Below are 21,249 nucleotides of genomic sequence, written 5' to 3' on the forward strand. Positions count from 1 at the left end.
ACAGAGTTGAGGAAGAGCTTCTTCTCCCAGAGAGTTGTGGAGGTGTGGAATGCACTGCCTCGGAAGACGGTGGAGGCCAATTCTCTGGATGCTTTCAAGAAGGAGCTGGATAGATATCTGATGGATAGGGGAATCAAGGGATATGGGGACAAGGCAGGGACTGGGTATTGATAGTGAATGCTCAGCCATGATCTCAGAATGGCGGTGCAGACTCGAGGGGCCGAATGGTCTACTTCTGCACCTATTGTCTATTGTCTATAAAATACACTAAAACTTATAATAGGATCAAGAAATATATAGAGGAAAAATAAATAAATAGTGTATAAAGGGCAAATATAATGAGGTAGTGTTCATGGACTGTTCAGAAATTTGATGGCAGAGAGAAAAAAGGTGTTTCTAAAATGTTGAGTGTGTGTGTTCAGGTTCCTGTACATCCTCTCTAATAGTAATAATGAGAAGAGAGCATGTTCTGTGGTGAAGATCGTTATCAACGGATGCTGCCATCTTGTGGCATTGCCTTTTGAAGATGTTTGTGATGGTGAGGAGGCTAGTGCCATGGTGGAGATGGCTGAATTTACAGCCCTCTGGAGCTTTTTCTGATCCTGTGCAGGGCCCCCTCCATACCAGATGGTGATGCAACCAGTTAGAATGTGCTCCAGGATACATCTGTAGAAATTTGCTGGACTCTTTAGTGACATACCAGATCTCTTCAAAGGGGAAAGGAGACAAGAAAAGATCAAAAGCCGAGTGATTTCATGAGTGTATTTAATGACAGGTGATACAGGTTAAAATTGCCTTGATGAATGGCATGACTTGCTGAAGTAAGGTGCTTTTTGAAGGAGACAAAGGAAATTAGCAGCTTATAAGTACACTGCTTAATAATTCATGTGGGGGGGAGGTAACAGAGAAAGTTAATAGGATACAAGGTTAAAGCAGTTCACACTCTTCTTCTTAAACCCAATACCACTTCTGGAACATAGGCTGCAGAGAGCAGCTCACCAGAGTCCTCTGTTCTGGGCCATACTTTCAAGTCATCTCCAGATGTAGCCCACCTTCTCCCTCCTCTCACGGGTGTTTCTGTAGCTCTAGGTTTTACAGCTTGCCCCTGTACAACACTCTTCCTTCCTCAGCTGGGCTTGGCATTATCTATGGCTGACTTTAGTTCACACTGACAAACCAATTTAACAAGATGGCTGCAATGGTGGTATAATATAGAAACTACTGTATGTATAACAAGATAGCAAACTCTTTCTCATCCAAAGTGACCAGAAATACATTCTAGAAGGACATCAGAGTAGGTAAAGATGTGGCCCTAGAATTAGTGAAAGCATTGGTAGTCATTTTGTGACATACTCTAGTCTCCGGAATTGTTCCTACGGATTGAAGCTAATGCTACAGGTAACTCCAGTATTTACAAATCAGGGAATTATTGCCCAGGTAGCCTCACATCAATGACAAATGCCCTGGAATTTTTAGCGAATATAGTTAGCTGAACTGATGAATGAGAACCAATGGATGTGGACTTTCAGAGAGGTTTTTACAAAGTCCATTGATCCTGCTCACTTAAGGAAGGTGAAGAGTCTCCCATAGCCTCTCCCTTTTCAGGTGTAATGATCACCGCAGAACCACTGATTGGTTTCCCATGCAGCGGGTCACTCACATATGGCCTCTCTTACACCACTGTGCCTCCATGTGGTGTCCCCGTTCTTACTAAGTTTGCTACGCCATGGCACGACCAAGACTCCAGCAGTGTAACTGGGTGGGCAAACTGGGCTCATCATCCTTGGTTGGCAGAGTGCCTAGCAGAAGGACAGCTCTGATTCAAAACCCAGGTAGATGGGACTCACTAGCCTCGCCAGGCAGTCTGTCCAGCAGAAGGACAGCTCTGATTCAAAACCCAGGTAGATGGGACTCACTAGCCTCGCCAGGCAGTCTGTCTAGCAGAAGGACAGCTCTGATTCAAAACCCAGGTAGATGGGACTCACTAGCCTCGCCAGGCAGTCTGTCCAGCAGAAGGACAGCTCTGATTCAAAACCCAGGTAGATGGGACTCACTAGCCTCGCCAGGCAGTCTGTCCAGCAGAAGGACAGCTCTGATTCAAAACCCAGGTAGATGGGACTCACTAGCCTCGCCAGGCAGTCTGTCCAGCAGAAGGACAGCTCTGATTCAAAACCCAGGTAGATGGGACTCACTAGCCTCGCCAGGCAGTCTGTCCAGCAGAAGGACAGCTCTGATTCAAAACCCAGGTAGATGGGACTCACTAGCCTCGCCAGGCAGTCTGTCCAGCAGAAGGACAGCTCTGATTCAAAACCCAGGTAGATGGGACTCACTAGCCTCGCCAGGCAGTCTGTCCAGCAGAAGGACAGCTCTGATTCAAAACCCAGGTAGATGGGACTCACTAGCCTCGCCAGGCAGTCTGTCCAGCAGAAGGACAGCTCTGATTCAAAACCCAGGTAGATGGGACTCACTAGCCTCGCCAGGCAGTCTGTCCAGCAGAAGGACAGCTCTGATTCAAAACCCAGGTAGATGGGACTCACTAGCCTCGCCAGGCAGTCTGTCCAGCAGAAGGAAGACTCCGATATTCAACCTGCCGACTTGATGCCGCAATTGTGGAACGCCCCCCAGCCTAAAGTGTGGCATCTGTCTACGCTCACTGATCCTCACTGTAAACCTACGCAACGCAGGTGGGAAGAAAAGTCGTACAATGATTCCCACCTGATCTTTGCAAGTGAAGAACTAGCCACCATCATCACATAGTGCAAAAAGAGATGAAAAAAACAGTGAGGTAATGTTTCTGGGTAGTGTCCATTTTGTTGGCATTAGCAGGAAGGCGGACTATCTGATTGGTTATAGATTGGGAAAGGGCAGGGTACAATCAGATGCTGAAGGAAAGGTTGTCACTGCAGCAGGCAAAAAAGCTAATGTTATGCTGCTCTTCATAATGAGAGAATTCGCATATAGGAACATGGATGTACAGCTGCACTTGTACATAGAAACCTACAAAATTCTAATAGAACTGGATGAAGGATGATGGCCGTAGTTGAAGGATAATTGGTAAACCATTTAGAACTGAGATGACAAGAAATATCTTCATTGTGGTGAATCTGTAGACCTCTCTATCACAGAAAGCACTTGAAGCCAAATCATTACAGGTTTACAAACACCTGACTTACAGACCCCCTGTATGTATGAAGCAGTGTTTGGGAGAGCAATGGGTTGGATTAGAATGGATGTGAAACAGAATGGAACCTCTTTGTAAGCTGTCAACTGCCAGTAAACATATTGAAGAAAGAGTTAGATATTTTCCCAGGGATTGGAGGGATCAAATAATATGGGGAGCAGCAACAAGGAATTGAATTTGGACAATCAGCCATGATCAGTCTCCAAAGATCAAATGGCCAACTCGTGCAGCTAAAGCAGCAAAATACGATTAAGATGTTTAATGTTTGTTGGTCTAAGGCTTAATCATATGTTGCAAATTAAAAGTTTCCTGAAATATAATTTTTGCAAAATAACTGCAGTATATATAGTTAAGCAATTTATTGTCTTTACTGCAGAGTATAGTGAAGTGCAAATATTACACAATATCACTTGGTATAACTTTGTGTTTATTAATCTTATTACCTGAGTACAATGTTCTATGTTCCTACAGTAACAGTCATTAGGGTCTCAGCCTGAAACATTGACTATTTATTCTTCTCCATAGATACTGCCTGACCTGCTGAGTTCCTCCAGTATTTTGTGTGTGTTAGTCTTGTAATAGCTCTACCAGGCTCATGAATTACTGTGAAGTTTAATAACTTTTCTCTAGCATCATTCATTGTGTGCCATATTAAAAGTCTAGGTTAGGTAGTGTCTACAACATCTTTCTATAAGTCTGCCAGCACCTTCATAGAACATAAAACAGTACAGTACAGGAACAGACCATTCAGCCCACAATGTTGTGCCAAACCAATTAAATTTGTAATCAAATGCCCAACTAAACTAATCTCTTCTGCTTTCACAATGTGCATATCCTTTCACCATTTTTCTCGCATTCATGTGCCTATCTAAACATCTTTTAAAAGTCTCTAATGTTTCTGCTTCCACCTCCACTCCTACCCCAGGCACCCACCACTGTCTGTGTAAAAAAAACTTGCTCCTAACATCTCCTTTGTAATTATTCCCTCTCACAAATGCATGCCCTGTGGTATTAGACATTTCAACTCTGGGAAAAAGTACTGTCTGTCTACTCTATCAATGCCTCCCATAATCTTATAACCTCTATCAGATCTCCCCTCAGCCTCCGCTACTCCAGAGAAAGCAGCCCTTGTTTGTCCAACCTCTCGCTATAGCACATGTCCTCTAATGTGCGAGAGTGACTAGAATGTGAATCATTTCTCCCAGCAGGACAAACCTGACTTGTTCTGCCCCTCCCTCCCAACACAGCAAAGACGGAGAGCTCATTACATCAGAAAGCAGTGATACTGACTCACATGCTTTCAGCCTTCTGTTGTTTATGCCTTTGCACCATGGTGTGCTCCCTAATGTTATTTTTAAACAATAAAACTGCATCAATCCACTCCTGAGGTATCATAACGTCAGACAGTCAATTTAAGGCAATAACCTCCTTTAATACTTGGATCAGTAGCTTGATATGTACGTAATGAGATTATGGGAACTTTTTAGAAAAATGACCAAGTCTCGAGGAAAAGAGCTGAACCAAGGCGTGTGAAGTATGGCCGTGCTCAGGACATTCTGAAAGCTTTGTTATTTCAATTGTTCACTCAGCTTCTAGCCTGATGCTCATTCCACCGTGCCTGCTTCTATGCCTGATGTGGCTTTGGTTATTGCAGTTCCAAGTAAAATACTTAAAATATCAGCAGTGCTAGCTTAACAGTTGTAATTTCTTATAAGCACCCTCTGGATGTTGGATATTGGTCCAGTGATTATCATTAACCCCGCATTAATCAAGATTTGGGTTGGTCTTTATTGATATTCTCTTTGATTGTTTTATTAAATAAAACATTTTTTTTGTTTTGTGATCAGTTAGTAAAATTGAGGATTATCTGGTTGGCTCTTTCATGTTTCTTTCAGCTGCCACCCATTGTTTGGTGAGTGCTTGTGCAGAGCAGGCTGGACTGGACAGGACTGCAATGAGACGTGTCCCCCTGGCTTTTACGGAGAGGCCTGCCAGCAAATCTGCAACTGTCAGAATGGAGCTAACTGTGACAGCATCACTGGCAAGTGTGTCTGTGCTCCTGGGTATAAAGTGAGTATTGCATTTTTTTCATTAGAGACAATAGTTCTTTGATTTGAATATTGGAGGAGCCGTGCTCTGGCTCCTCTACGCTACCTGTAACTTAAAGCCTTTGATTTGCTCACTGCTCACCTACCATGTCAGTCAACCAGTAGGAAGCAATTACTCTGAGTAAGGAGAGAATATTACAATCTTCCTATCACCAGCTTCCTAGTACTTGACCCAAGACAGGCAAAGATGGAGATCTGGAAATCAGTTGCTGACCTAGTTACTAGGTGCTTACTGCAATAGTATTCAAATAAATTGTATGAACTACAGGACATGGTGATGCACCATCAATAACTCTCGGAGACAGGAGGCGAATGATAGGCTTTTATTAGCTGTAAGAGACCACGATTAGCAGCAAGAGACCACCACACAACATCCTGGAGACTGAGGGAGGAGCAGTGCCTCCAATCGCCTTTATACCGGGGTCTGTGGGAGGAGCCACAGGAGCAGTCAGCAGAGGGGCGTGTCCAGACAGGTATATGTAGTTCACCACACGTGGATCATATTCTCATGCACAATGCACTAAATAGTGTGATTGCTGTAAACACGAAGAGAGTGCAGATCATTAAATTTGTAGAAGTAAACTTTGATATTTAAAAGAATGTCAAGCATTTTTCAAATCTGGGATTGTTGTCAAGATTGTTGTCTATTGTTGATGAAGGTGGTGGTGAGCTGCCTTCTTTCAGTGCTGAAGGTACTACAATATCACAGTTAGACTTGGTGATGAAGGATTGCTAATATATTTCCACGTCAGGGTGCTGCTCAGCTTGGAGGCATCAATGTTCCTCTGGGCTCAATGCTCTTGTCCTCCTTGGTGGTTGAAGTTAGTGGTTTAGAAGGGGCTTTCAGAGTTACCATTGTGCATTTTGTGTATGGTACATATGGTGCATCAATAGTGGAGGAAATTGGAATTGATTTATTACTGTCATGTACTGAGATACAGTAAAAAGCTTGTCTTGCATACTGTTCATACAGATCAAGTTATTACACGGTGCATCGAGGTAGAACAAGATAAAACAACAAGAGAGTGGAATAAAGTGTTACAGTTAGAGTAAGTGCAGTGCAAAGTTCAAGGTGAATTTATTATCAAAGTATATCACCATATACAACCCTCAGATTCACTTTTTTGTGGGCTTACTCAATAAATTCAATAACTATAATAGAATCAATGAAAGATTGCACCAACATTCTGGAGGCCCAATCAGTGGCGGGAGCAGAGCACTTCGAGAAGGTTTCTCTCAGGTCACCGAAGTTTGTATGAAAGGAGAGCTTCGTGGGTATTCGGACATTCCGGAGGCTTATTCAGTGATGGGAGCAGAACACTATGAATAAGTAAAAGTACAGAAGGGACAAGTAGGGCAGCCATTGTTGGGAGTAGGCCAGTGGTGAGAGTAGGAGGGTCAGGCTTTGACTCAAGAGGCTTCAACAAAAAGAGGCTGAAGCCTAAGAAACAGGTTAAAAGGGTTCGTTTTTTCCTTTCATTATCAGTGATTTGCTCTTGGTTGTCCATTGGACAGTGCAGGCAGGATGGTAGATACGGCTGTGGTATGCTCATCCTGTAGGATGTGGGAATTCATGGAACCTGATGACTACACCTGTGAGAAGTGGAGCCAACTCCATCTCCTGAAAGACCACATTAAGGAGCTGGAGTTGGATAAACTAAGAATCATCTGGGAGGCAGAGCAATTGATAGATAAGACTTTTGAGCAGGTGGTTACACCCAGAGTGCAGAATTCAGAGAATACTGTAGTTGGGTGAACACTGAAGGAGAAAGAAGGCAGTGCAGAGACTCCCTGCAGCCATTCCCCTCAGCAGCAGGTATACACCTCTGGATACTGATGAGGGGGATGACCTATCCGGGCAAGGCAGCAGCAGCCAAACCAATAGCACAGTGGTTGGGTCTGAGCCTCAGAAGGGTAGGGTGAAGTCAGGCCGAGCAAGTCATGGGGATTCAATAGAAAGGGGAACAGATGGGAGATTCTGTGGCCGCAAAAGAAATACCAGGACAGTGTGTTGCCTCCCAGGTGTGAGGGCCCAGGATGCCTTTGAGCAGTTGCAAAATATTCTTGAAGGGAAGGGTGAGCAGCTAGAAGTCGTGGTACATATTGGACCAATGACATAGGCAGGAGAGGAGCAGAGGTCCTTTGCAGTAAGTTTAGGGAGTTAGGAAGGAGCCTGAAGTTAAGGACCTCCAAGGTGGTCATCTCTGGATTACTCCTGGTGCAACGAGCTAGGGAAGGTCAGAACAGGAAGATAGCACAGACAAATGAGTGACTGAGGAGACTGCAGGGGGCAGGGTTTCAGGTTCTTGGATCATTGGGACCTTTTCTGGGGAAGGGGTGACCTGAATATATGGGATGGGTTGTACCAGAGCTGGAGGGGAACCAATATCCAGGGAGGGAGGCTTGCTAGTGCTATTGAGGAGGGTTTAAACTAGAATTGCAAGGGAGGAGCATGGATCAGTACGTGAAACTGTGACGTTGTAGCCATTACAGAGACTTGGATGTCTCCGAGGCAGGAATGGCTGTGAATGGCTTTAGATGTTTCAAAAAGGACAAGGAGGGAGGCAAAAGAGGTGGTGGAGGGACATTGCGAATCGGGGATAGTATCACAGCTGCAGAAAAGGAGGAAGTCATAGAGGGATTGTCTATTGAATCATTGTGGGTGGAAGTCAGAAACAGGAAGGGGGCAATAACTTTACTGGGTGTTTTGATAGACCCCTCCCAATAGTAACAGAAACATCAAGGAGCAGATAGGGAGGCAGATTCTGGAATGGTGCAATAATAATAGGGTTGTTGTGATGGGAGATTTTAACTTACCTAACATTGACTGGCATCTCCTTAGAGCAAGGGGTTTAGATAGGGTGGAGTTTGTAGGTATGTTCAAGAAGGTTTCCTGATGCAATATGTAGATAAGACAACTAGAGAAGAGGCTGTAATTGATCTGGTATTGGGAAATGAACCTGGTCAGGTGTCAGATGTCTCGGTGGAAGAGCATTTTGGAGGTAGTGATCTTTACCATAGCCCTGGAGAGAGATAAGAGCAGACAATTTGGGCAAACATTTAATTGGTGTAGGGGGAAATATGATGCTATTAGGCAGGAACTTGGGAACATAAATTGGGAGCAGATGTTCTCAGGGAAAAGCACAGCAGAATGTGGCAAATGTTCAGGGAACATGGCATTCTGCATAGGTATGTTCCATTGAGGCAGGGAAAGGATGGTAGCGTTAAAGAACCATGATGTAAAAATGATGTAGGAATTCTAACTAAGAAGAAAAGAAAAGCTTACAAAAGGTTCAAGAAACTAGTACTGTTAGAGCTCTAGAAAATTACAATGGTGCCAGGAAGGAGTTCAAGAATTAAGTTAGGAGAGCCAGAGGAGGCCATGAGAAGGCCTTGGCGAGCAGTATTAAGGAAAACTCTAAGGCATTCTACAAGTATGAGGAGAGCAAGAGGATGACCTGTGTGAGAGTGATGGTGGAGACTTATGCATGGAGTCAGAGGAGGTAGCAGAGGTACTTAATGAATACTTTGTTTCAGTATTCACCAGTAAAAAGGACCTTGACAATTGTGGAGATGACTTACAGTGGACTGAAACGCTTGAGAATATAGATGTCAAGAAAAAGAATGAGCTGGAGCTTTTGAAAGGTATTAAGGTAGATAAGTCACTGGGACTGTACGAGATATACACCAGGCTACTGAGGGAAGCAAGAGAGGAGATTGCTGAGCCTCTGGCAATGATCTTTGCATCATCAACAGGGAAGGAAGAAATACCAGAGGATTGGAAGGTTGCAAGTGTTGTTCCCTTGTTCAAGAAAGGGAGTAGAGACAACCTAGGAGGCAGTGAGTGGGAATAAAAGGATCCTTTTCTGGTTGGCTGCCAGTAACTAATGGTATTCCACAGGGGTTCATGTTGGGACCACTTCTTTTTAAGCTGTATATAAATGATTTAGATGTTGGAATAGATGGTTTTGTTGACAAGTTTTCAAATGATATTAAGATTAGTGGAGAGGCCAGTTGTGTTGAGAAAATAGGAAGGTTGTAGAAGGACTAGGAGAACAGGCAAGAAAGTGGCAAATGAAATACAATGTTGGAAAATGCATGGTCATGAACTTTGGTAGAAGAAACAAATATACAGACTATTTTCTAAATGAGGAGGAATTCCAAAAATCTGAGATGTGAAAGGTCTTCAGAGCCTTTGTGCAGAACACCCTAAAGATTAACTTGCAGGTTGAGTCAGTGATGAGGAAGGCAAATGCCATGTTAGCATTCATTTCAAGAGGTCTAAAGTACTGGAGCAGGGATGTGATGCTAAGGCTTTATAAGGCACTGGTGAGACCTCACCTTGAGTACTGTGAACAGCTTTGGACTCCTCATCTAAGAAAAGATGTGCTGGCATTGGAGAGGGTTCAGAGAAGGTTCACAAGGATGATTCCGGAATGAAAAGGTTATCATACAAGGAACGTTTGATAGCTCTGGGTCTGTACTCGCTGGAATTTAGATTATAACCTTATATAACCTTTCGAGTTGAAAGACCTAGACAGAGTAGATGTGGAAAGGCTGTTTCCCATGGTGGGGGAGCCTAGGGCAAGAGGGCACAGCCTCAGGATAGAGGGGTGTCCATTTAAAACAGAGATGTGGAGAAATTTCTTTAGCCAGAGGGTGGTGAATTTGTAGATTTTATCACCATAGGTAGCTGTGGAGGCCAGGTCGTTGGGTAAATTTAAGGCCGATTTGATTGGTTCTTGATTGGACATGGCATCAAAGGTACGGGGAGAAAGCTGGGGAGTGGGAATGAGGAAAAAGGAAAAAGGATCAGCCATAATTGAATGGCAGAACAGACTTGATGAGCCAAATAGCCTAATTCTGCTCCTATGTCTTTTGGTGTTATGGACTGGGTGGTTAACACAAAAAAATTATTGGAAGTACATGTTAAAAGGCCAACAAATACAAGATGATAAACACCGAAAATGCCAAGAAAGAACAGATATAATCCAACACATTACAGGACCCTGTCACAGTTTAACTCAATCTAATTACTTACATAGACACAATCAAGTCAGAAACATCATTCACCAAAATCTTGCTTTAAGGCATTGAGTTCAAAAGTCAGAAGGTTTTGTTGCAACTTTATAAACTCTGGTTTGGCCACATCTGGAGTAGTGTGTGCAGTTCTGGTTACCCCACTGTAGGAAGGATGTTGGAGCTTTGGAGAGGGTGCAGAAGAGGTTTTCCAGGGTGTTGCCTAATTAAAGGGCATGTGCTATCAGGAGAGACGAGATAAACCTGGGTTGGAGGCTGAGGGGGGAGATCTGATAGAGGTTTACAAGATTATGAGAGGCATAGATAGAGAGGACAGAGAGTTCCTGCTTCATCCCAAAGTCACTACACAATAGCATTAAACAATTGGATGTACACAGCAATATCTACTTTATGTAAATCTCCAGAAAGCCACAATACTAAAAACCACTAGAATAGCCCAAAAGTTCCTAGCAAGTGAGAGATCAGTGTGCTTGGCTATGCCCGTGCCTCGGGTTTACAGCTTGAGATGAGAATGAATAAGTGAACAAACAAATAAGCAATAAATAGAGAACATGAGCTGACGAATCATTGAAAGTGAGTCCATTGGTTGTAAGAACCGTTCGGTGATGGGACAAGTCAAATTGAGTGAAGCTATCCCCTTTGGTTCGGGAAACTGATGGTTGAACTGTTTCCAAACCTGGTGGTGTGGGACCTGTGGCTCCTGTACCTTCTTCCTGATGGGAGCAGCAAGAAGTGGGTGTCTGATGATGGATGTTGCTTTTCTGCAACAACACCCTGTGAAGATGTGCTCAATGGTGGGGAGGCTATATCCACTGATTTTTGTAGCATTTTCCATTCAAGGGTATTGATGTTTCCATCCCAGTCTGTGGTGCAGCCAGTCAATATACTCTCCACTTCACATCATTCGAAGTTTATCTGAGTTTTAGATGTCATATCAGAACTTCACAAACCCCTAAGAAAGTAGAGGTGCTGTTGTCCTTTCTTCATAATTGCACTTGTGTGCTTGGCCAGGACAGGTCCTCTGAAATGATAACACTGAGGAATTTAAAGTTGTTGATCCTCTCCACCTCTAATCTGCCAATGAAGACTGGCTCATGGGCCTCTGCTTTTCTCTTCCTGAAGTCAATAATCAGCTCCTTAGTCTTGCTGACAATGAGTGAGGGGTTGTTGTTGTGGCACCATTCAGCCAGATTTTCAATCTCCTACCTATATACTGACCTGGCACCACCTTTGATTTGGTTTCAGACAGTGGTGTCATCATCAAACTTAAATATGGCACTGGAGCTGTGGTTAGCCTGCTGTCATAAGTGTAAAGCAAGTAGAGCGGGAATGGGGGGAGCCCACAGCACACAGCCTTTTGGTGCAGGTAAGCAGTAAGGTGCAAGTTCATAATGAGGTAGGTTGTGAGGCCGAGCCCATCTCATCATCCTAGGGCACCATTCAGCAGTGGGGTAGAAGCGGCGTTTGAGCCTGGAGATATACGTTCTCAGTCTTTTGTATCTTCTGCCCAATGGGAGAAGGGAGAAGAGAGGATGCCTGGGGCATGGGGGATCTTTGATTATGGTGGCTGCCTTACTGAGGAATTAAGAAATATAGACTGAGTCCTTGGAGGGAGTCTGGTTTCTGTGATAAGTTGAGCTGTGTCCGCAGTTCGCTGCATCTTCTTGGGGTTACCTCAGAGCAGTTGCTGTAGGAAGATGTTATGTATCCAGATAGGGTGCTTTCTGTGGTGCACTGATTTTTTTTAAAAAATGGTGAGGTCATTAGAGACGTGCCTCCTGAGGAAGTGGGTGATGGTGAACTTTCTTGGTGTTGGTATCTTCAGGGTTAGACTGGGAACAGAACTAGTGTACTTTACATCTTTGCATCCTTCATTTCTCATATTCTGCTTATCTACAATTCAAATGCTTAGAGGAAGTAACAGTGAGGTTATGCTCAAGGGAGTTCTAAGATAAAATAAGAAAACTGCACATGCTGGAAATCCGAAATACCCAGTACATCAAGAAACAGCTGTTAACATTTCTGTCTGAGATTGTTTCCCTTTCCACAGTTGCCACTTGGCCATTCAGTTCTTCATGTGGCTTAGCTCTGCATGGTAGACAAATTATTTGAAAGAGGGGGAAATATAATTATGAACATCTCCTGGCTGATTTGGAGTTAGACGGAGGGTCATTAGCAAAGAAAATCATGCCTGCCAAGTCCAGAGGTTACCACATGGCTTTGGTAAGAAATCCCATGTTCAGCGTTGCCTGTTTATAGAGAGTGATCAAATCTTCACACACATTACAGTTTTTAAGAAAGCATTGGAAAGGGCACAGCCATTAATTAGATAATAATTAACACCAGCTTACAGTCGTTCACAGGGAAAAGTGCTATTGAATAACAAATATCATGACACCTGAGAAAATTAAATCAGAGCAATGGAACAGATTCTGCCATGCATCATTGCACATGTCATTTTTCATGCCCAAGTCCCTATCTTTTACTTAAGGAAAGTGTAACTGGCATTTAATAATTACAGGCATGGAGATTTGTTTCAGTAACAAAATGCTGTTTCAGCTAGAGGTGCTCTTGCTGTATTGAGTCATCTTGTACTCAACTCAGATATACTCGCATCATCTCGTACAGCTCTATCAAGTCATCTCTCTTCCTCCTTCACTCCAAAGAGAAAAGCCCTAGCTTGCACAGCCTATCTTCATAATGTATGCTCTCTAATCCAGGCACCATCCTAGTAAATCTCCTCTGCACCCTCTCTAAAGCTCCCACATCCTTCTTATAATGAGGCAAGCAGACTGTACACAATATTCCAAGTGTGGTCTAACCAGGGTTTTATAGAGCTGTAACATGACTTTACAGCATTTGTACTTAGACCTTTGAATAATAAAGACCAACACAACACCACCATCTTAACAACCCTATCAAATTGCACAGCAACTTTGAGGGACCTATGGACATGTACCCCATGATCTTCTGTTCTGCCACACTGCTACGAATCATGCCACTAACCTGTACTCTGCCTTCAAATTTGATCTTCCAAGGTGAATCACTTCACACTGAACTCCATCCGATACTTCTCAATTATGGTTCTTGGACTTACTGAGCATAAAGGAGGTGTATTTATTTGGGTTACCCACAGAAAACGGTGGTAGCAGAACATTGCATTCGCAATGGCCATAGGATTGACTTCGATGGCACAAAGCTACTGCACCATGCCAGTGGCTTTTGGAACTGCCTGATGAAGGAAGCCATTGAAATAAAACTGGAGGAAAAGAATTTTAACAAAGATGAAGGTCTTGCTCTAATTAAGAATTTAGATTGAGACCTTCAATCAGGAATTTGATTGTAAACAAGCTGGGACAGTGGAAGCCTGGTTGGTTGAGGACTAATCAATCAGGAAGGATGGACAACAGGGGTATAAATGCCACTGGACTAGACATGCCCAGGCATCATCCCTGATGAAGGTAGCAAAGTTTGTTATCAAAACGTTGGTTACAATCAATACCTGTACCCAGCTTATTTGTTTACTGAGTATGTCCTGCAAGAAAATGAATCTTTGGGTTGTATGTGGTGGCATGGATGTACTTCAATAATAAATTTACTTTGAACTTTGGAATAAATCAAAGATGAAACATGCCCCACCCTTCCTCTGATTGCAGCTATGGTAGGAGATTGCCAAAGTTCATATTCCTCCAGTGGTACCCAATTAAGGATTCATTTTCCTATCACTCCATAAGACAACAGTGATCAGCCACAGAAGTTGCGATTTCCGCATAAGAACCTCAAACTCTAGCTACAAAAATCTGTCAGCTTTTTTTTTGTGGAAATTCAGCTAAGACTATTGTAAACAATATTTGTAATTAACAGCATTTAATGACGATAACAGAGCACAGCAATTGAAAGATAACAACAATGAAAATGTATTAAACTTTAGGATTTAGGTGAAGCAGTTGGACAACAGAAGGTGTTGGGAGCCTTCAAGCTGTACTCAAATGTGCTCATTTCTGTTGGCAGCATTCCCTTGTTCCTTGCTCCCTGCTAGTAATTGAAAGATAAATATTTAGCAAATATTTACTGCTGAATGACTTGGATTTCACACTTTGTTGACTGCAGCTATTGCAGAAAGTGGGGGGTTGCGTTTCATATTTCAGCACTTGTGAGTGTAGGTTGAATGGCATCAATAAAAATACCGGGATTGTCCAGAATTCCTCCTGGGTACCTGCACTTCAGAACTGGATAGGAGACCCGGGAAACACTGGGGTGTCACATTACATGCAGTGTCTGAACATAATGGAGAATAGTTGTATTGAAGTAAATGGGGAATTTATTGTCACATGCACCGAGGTACGAGTCAAAGCTTGTCTTGCATTCTGTTTATACAGATCAATTCATTGCACAGTACATTGCAGTAGCGCAAGGAAAACAATAACAGGAATAAATTAATAATAAATTGTAACAGATAGAGAAAGTGCATTGCAGTTAGGCAGTAAGATGCAATAATGAGGTATACTGTGAGGTCAGGAGAGCATCTCATTGTACCAAGAAGCAATTCAATAATCTTATAACGGCGAGATAGAAACTGTTCTTGAGCATAGGTATGTATTCTATGGTTTTTGTATCCTCTCCCCAGTGGGAGGAGGGAGCAAAGAAAATGTCTGGGGCGAGTGGGGTCTTGATTCTGCTGCTTTCTTTACTGAGGCATCAAGAAGTACAGACAAGAGTCCATGGAGGGAGTCTGGTTGTTGTGACGTACTGACCTGTGTCCATTACTCTCCGCAGTTTCTTGCAGTCACAGGCAGAGCAGTTGCCATGATGCTTCCAAACAGGAAGATCAACAAAAATTGCCAAGTGCTGATGGGGACATTCCAAATTTGTTTAGCCTCCTGAAGAAGTAGAGGCATTGGTGATAAACATTGTTTGTGATGATAGTCAATATCAATCCGATCTCCAGTGAAATATTTTTCTTTTTTATTGCAGGGGGAAGACTGCTCTTTTTCATGTCCTCCTGGGAAATATGGGCCTAACTGTTCATCTACTTGTAACTGCAATCACGGCAGTACCTGTTCTCCTGTCGATGGTACCTGTATTTGTAAAGAAGGTACAAACAGCAGCTTTTCATTTCTTTAACTTTGTAAAGGTTCTTTCTCTACTTGATGAGATGAGGAATGTCATTCAAGGGGGGAAATGCTTTCCCCTGTGGTCTCTATGTTAGAGGAACAGCATACACTTTGCTGGTAACACTTGAATCTTTCTACAGTTATTGTAGGTGGACATGACTCCCTGTTATGTCAGCCAAAATGCTAGAAAGATTAGGAAAGAATTCATAAGGAACTCTCCAGTATTAAGAGCAATAATATCAAAAATATGCCAAATTGTTTTCCAATAATGTGAAAAAGATGGGTATTGCGAAGAGCCTATGAACATTTTATTAGAAAGATCAATGGAATTTAAAGGGATGGTTTATAAATTTTGTGAGAAAAGAAGAAACTTAGGGAGCTTCCAAATACATTGCCTGTTCATTGGATGGGAGTGAAGTGGGTGGGAGTTGCGATCTGGAAGTTGGGGCAGGTTGTGGTTAGAGACCAGAATGTAGTGATGAATATAGGAATGATTTAAAGCTTTGCAGATTGCAGAGATAGGGTGGGGTGAAGTCATACAAAGAGTGAGATAGAAGTTTAATTAATGGTGAGAGACTGGAAACCAATATAGTTCAAAAAGACGCATTAAGACCATGACATAGAAGCAGAATAAGGCCATTCTGGTCATTTGATCATGACTGATGTATTTTCCTTCCCATCCCTATTCTCTGAATATTTGATGCCTTTACTAATGAAGTACCCACCAACTTCCTCTTTAAATATACCCAATATCCACAGCTGTCTGTGGCAATGAATTACTCAGATTCACCACCCTCTGGCTAAATAAATTCCTCCTCATCTCTTTTCTAAAGGGATGTCCTATTCTGAGGTTGAGCTCTCAGGTCCTAGACTCCGGCTATTGGGAACATCCCCGCCACACCCACTCTATCCTGGCCTTTCAGTATGTTTCAATGAGAATGCTCTCCCTCATTCTTCTAAAGTCCAGTGATTACAGGCCAGAGCCATCAACCTACCAATGGACCCTCTCAAACGTCAGCATATCTTTCCTTAGAAATAAAGCCCAAAACTGCTCACAGTACTCCAAACGTGGTCCAACCAATGCCTTATAATGTCTCAGCATTACATCCTTGCTGAATTCCTTTTCCCTGGCTTACTCCTGACTCAACCTGCAAGTTAACCTTTAGGGAATTCTGGACTAAGAATCCCAAGTCCTTTTGTATCTCTGATCTCTGAAATTGTTCCCCATTTAGAAAGTAGTCAACACCTTTATTCAGTCTACCGAAGTGTATGACCATAAATTTCCTTACGCTGTATTCCATCTGCTAGTTCTTTGCCCATTCTCCTAGACTGTTCAATGAGCAATCAGCAGAGACCCGAGGTGGAGTGTCCGCTGACTTAGTTAGCAGAATTCTAAAGCCAGTTGGAGCAACACTTGCAGCCCATTTCACAATCTCTGAACGATTTACTGACCAACACCTTATAGAGCCTCAGCATTTATATTCTAGTACTCTGGAAGTGAATGCATTGTTTTCCTTAGCATGGGATATTTGTAAGAGTTTCTCCTGTGATTTAGTGTTGGTAGATGGCAGGACATTTGGAAGTTGCCTTGACTTGAACCATGGTGATTGTCTTTTAGGGTGGCAGGGAGTGGACTGCTCTCTCCCTTGTTCTCGTGGTACCTGGGGTCTTAACTGTCAAAACAACTGCCGCTGTGCCAATGGAGCAGCTTGTAGCCCAGAGGACGGCTCGTGTACATGCACTGCGGGCTGGCGTGGCAAGCACTGCATCCAGCCATGTCCAGTAAGTTCTGATGTAAATCTCTGCATTACCTTCGAGATGTGCTACATTCTGTAAAAGGCTTCTAAAACAACCACCCTAGCCCCCTTGAATGTGCCAGCGCCTTGTAACAGTTTGGCTTCAATATCTGTACAACCAATGACCTGACAAGACTGTTAGTCTGTGTAATTTCTAGCCAAAGTAGTTATAGGAACAGCTTCTTCCCCTCCACCATTAGATTTCTGAACAATGAACCTATTATTTTTGATCTCTTTTTGCACTTATTTAGTTTTATATATACAATGGATTCTGGTTAATTGGAACATATCAGGAGCAGTGCATTTCAGCCCAGTTAAGTGGCTGCCCCAATTAGCCAAAGTTTCATGGAAATATTTAAAAAGGTATAAAAAGACAACCTACCATTTAACTGAGTAACAAATGATGTATTTAAGTGAAATATAGAACAAGTTAAAACACTATCAATACTACTATAGTACTATAAAACTGTGTATTAGTTCCTAATAGTTATTGACAGAGGAACTCATCCAGTGTACGCTGCCATGCTCTTTTGATTGACTGTAAATTAACAAAATCAGTGCAGACACCTAGTGTAGATAATTGACTGCCTTCATAAAATACTGTCAACAAGTGCATCTTCCAAATCTTCATTTTCATTGTAACATTCAAGATGATTGCCTATACCTTCAAATTCTTTGTAGTTCCTAAGTTGCTGAATTAGTGAAATCAGTTCATTTTTACTCCTGGTCATTTGTGGAATCTCCAAGCTTGAATGCTTGAAACGACAATGAACGAAACAGTTCTGAATTGTCCTATTGCTTATTTCTCACTATCAATAACAAATATCACTGCTTACTGAGACAAACACACGCAACTGATACTATTTAAAAACTATACACTCTTAACAAATTGCAGTGTCACAATATGCACATGACTGATGCTTTGGCAAGTGTCCTGCCCCAATTAAGCAGCGTATTGTCCCAAATAAACAAAGGGAATCCTGGCTATTTTCTCGATTTGTTTTTGTTCTTTAAGGGTTGTTCCAAATAAACAGCTGCCCCAATTAACTGGAATCCGCTAATAAATTTGATACTGTTTCTATACTGGCTAACATATTTAGCTCAGCTAGTTAATTACAGTTTGCATCTGATTTGATGGCCACGCATTGGGGTTAGGGTTAATGCACTACACTGTTTAAATCCATTTTTTAAAAGTCATAAAGGAAATTCTGGAAATTCCATAGGTTGCAGAGAATCCACAGTACTCCTTCTGGAGGCACCCAGACATGCGCAGTTGCACCCAATAGCATCCTTGTGTATCACAAGTCACTCACACTTTCACAATACTCCTATAGTTCCAGCATACAGAGTCCTGAGCTGGGAAGCCACCTCATGCACTCATAACGGCCTTCTTTACATTGAGTATTGTGGTGACTAACACTCTGGTTCCTCATCACCTCCCACTCCTTCCTTGGTCACAAGCTTGAACCACCTTAGCCCTCTCGCTTCCATCTCTAGGTGCTACATCAGTGGAAATTGTTGCAGAAAAGACTGATGGATGCTGAGCTGAGCCTTTCCACCCTGTTTTTCCTTCTCCATTCTAGGATGGGACTTACGGCTTGAACTGCAGTGAACAGTGTGATTGCTGTCACGCAGATGGTTGCGATCCAGTCACTGGATTTTGCCGCTGTGTGTCAGGCTGGACTGGTAAGTATCAAAAACTTCAGGCATTTTAGAGTACTATTCTGATGTTGACATGCATTTACACTCATTGGCCACTATATTAGGTACCTTCGTGGTCTTCTGCTGCTGTAGCCCTTCCAATTCAAAGTTCAACTTGTTGACCATTCAAAGTTTTCTCTTCAGCACGCCACTGTTGTAACATGTGTTTATCTGAGTTACTATCAGCTTGAGTCAGTCTGGCCATTCTCCTCTGATCTCTTACTAACAAGGTGTTTTCAGCCACAGAACTGCCGCTCACTGGGTGTTCTTTTGTTTTTCTCACCATTCTCGGTAAGCTCTAGAGATTGTGTGTGAAAATCCCAGGACGTCAGCAGTTTCTAAAATACACATATTACTGCATCTGGCACCAACAATCATTCTACATTCAAAGTCACTTAGGTCATATTTCTTCTCCATTCTGATGTTTGGTCTGACAACAACTGATCCTCTTGACCATGCCTGCATGCTTTTACGCATTGAGTTGCTGCCACATGATTGGCTGATTAGGTATTTGCATATACAATCAGGTGTACCAAATAAAGTGGCCACAGTTAATTCTGCGACTTGTTTGCACTTGTACTGATCACAGGGCTGGAAGTGTAATCAGACCTGTAACAAGTCATTATAGTATAATGTTGCCAGGCAGTACTTCCATTCAAGTCTTGCTTCAGAACACCAGTCTAAAATACCTGTTGACACCTTTCACAGTGAGAGTGGTGGGTGCATGGAATGCACTGCTGGTCGTGGTGGTGGTGGGTGGATACAATAGGGTTTTTTAAGAGCTTCTTAGATAGGTACATGGAACTTAGAAAAATAGAGGGCTATACGCTAGGGAAATTCATAGGCAGTTTCTAGAGTAGGTTACATGGTCGGCACAACATTGTGGGCTGAAGGGCCTGTAATGTGCTGTAGATTTCTGTGTTCTATGTCCTATGTTCAGGAAGCTGCTGGAGAATCGTAAACCATCCTGTGCAACAGTAATGGTCTGCATTATGATTAGAAGCAACAATAGACGTTTGGTATTGATCAACAGGATCTTATGTGTTTGAGTTTACTAAAGAAGTTCTTTCTCAGATTTACCCCGTTGAGTTCAGGACTTCACTATATGATGAAAGGTAACTCCTGGGAACAAAGATTTGTGGTTGTATTGTTACGCACTTCTGCGTTGTGCTTGTACTGGTGCAGTGGACTGCAGCCCTATTGTGTGCACTATTTGGAAGAGAAAGAAGTTTGGTTTGAAGTGTTCTTTTGTTCTGTTTAAACTGCTCTGTTTTAAATTTTGGACGGTGGCTTACATAACTTGTGTTTGGTTGCCTTACAAGGGACCACAAAGGAATTTTTTTCCCGGCCTATCCCTTATTTTGGGCGGCCATATTTTTTTTAAGCTTTTGCATAAGCAGTTTGCTAGTGCTAATGACAGACAGACAGACATACTTTATTGATCCCGAGAGAAATTGGGTTTTGTTACAGTCTTCCTGATTCCTGATAATAGAGGTGCTTGCCATGTTTTCTACAAAAAAGCGAGCCGATAATTAGACAGTGGGAAAGTTGGTGTAGGCCTAGCAAGGGGTTTACCAAGAGTCACTTTGCAGTATAGTTTACCAGCAGAGAAAATGAGTTAATCAGGGTACGCAAATCTAGAAAGTCCAGAATCAGAATCAGGAAGGTCGTAGCACATGATAGGCATTAGGCGCTATCTGGTACATTGAGACCAAAGAAGAAATAGTAGTATAACAGTAGTTTACTACTAAGAATTTAAACAAATACAGTCACTTAATCAGTAGTTCTATCACCCAAGTATAATTCAATGTCAGTCTTGCCTTATGTTTGGATTCACAGGAAATTGTTCCTCTGGAGAGTTCATGTGTGAGCAATGTCAGTTAATCCAACATCTTGGGAATGAGGTGGCTGAACTTGAGGAGGAGGTAGCTGACCTGTGATGTTGTAGAGAATTGGCAGATGTGCTTCAGATGTCCTTTAGAGAGATAGTGTGAACCCCCAAGAGTGTCATGGGCTGAGACTCCAGACCAGAAAGAAAGAGACAGGTGGGTGACTGTGGGAAGGAAGCGAGGGCAAAGGGGTACACACTGTCTGAGCTTTAACCCAGTGTTGGAAGTGTCCAACCATTTTGAACAGTTAGCGATGCTTGACGATGACCATGAAACCTCTGACATAGTAGGCAGACAGAGGATCCCCACAGAACTGGGGTGGATCCAATAATCATTATACACATTGGGATAAATGACATAGGTAAGGACAGACTGTCAGTTCTGCAAGACAAATTTAAAGAGTTAGATGGGAAGTTAGGA

The 21,249-nt window shown here is 42.6% G+C and overlaps 1 protein-coding gene across 1 annotated transcript in view; it reads left to right on the top strand.

The window, feature by feature from the left end:
* megf11 (multiple EGF-like-domains 11) overlaps window positions 1-21,249 on the top strand; it is a 398,256-nt gene that overhangs the window by 302,923 nt on the left and 74,084 nt on the right. Inside the window, exons 10-13 of the mRNA XM_059953080.1 lie at window positions 5,077-5,251; window positions 15,304-15,424; window positions 17,062-17,225; window positions 18,823-18,925. Coding sequence (XP_059809063.1) covers window positions 5,077-5,251; window positions 15,304-15,424; window positions 17,062-17,225; window positions 18,823-18,925 — 563 coding nt within the window. The remainder of the gene's footprint in view (window positions 1-5,076; window positions 5,252-15,303; window positions 15,425-17,061; window positions 17,226-18,822; window positions 18,926-21,249) is intronic.

This window comes from Hypanus sabinus, chromosome 28, assembly GCF_030144855.1.
Source record: "Hypanus sabinus isolate sHypSab1 chromosome 28, sHypSab1.hap1, whole genome shotgun sequence".
In the NCBI taxonomy this organism is placed as follows: Eukaryota; Metazoa; Chordata; class Chondrichthyes; order Myliobatiformes; family Dasyatidae; genus Hypanus; species Hypanus sabinus.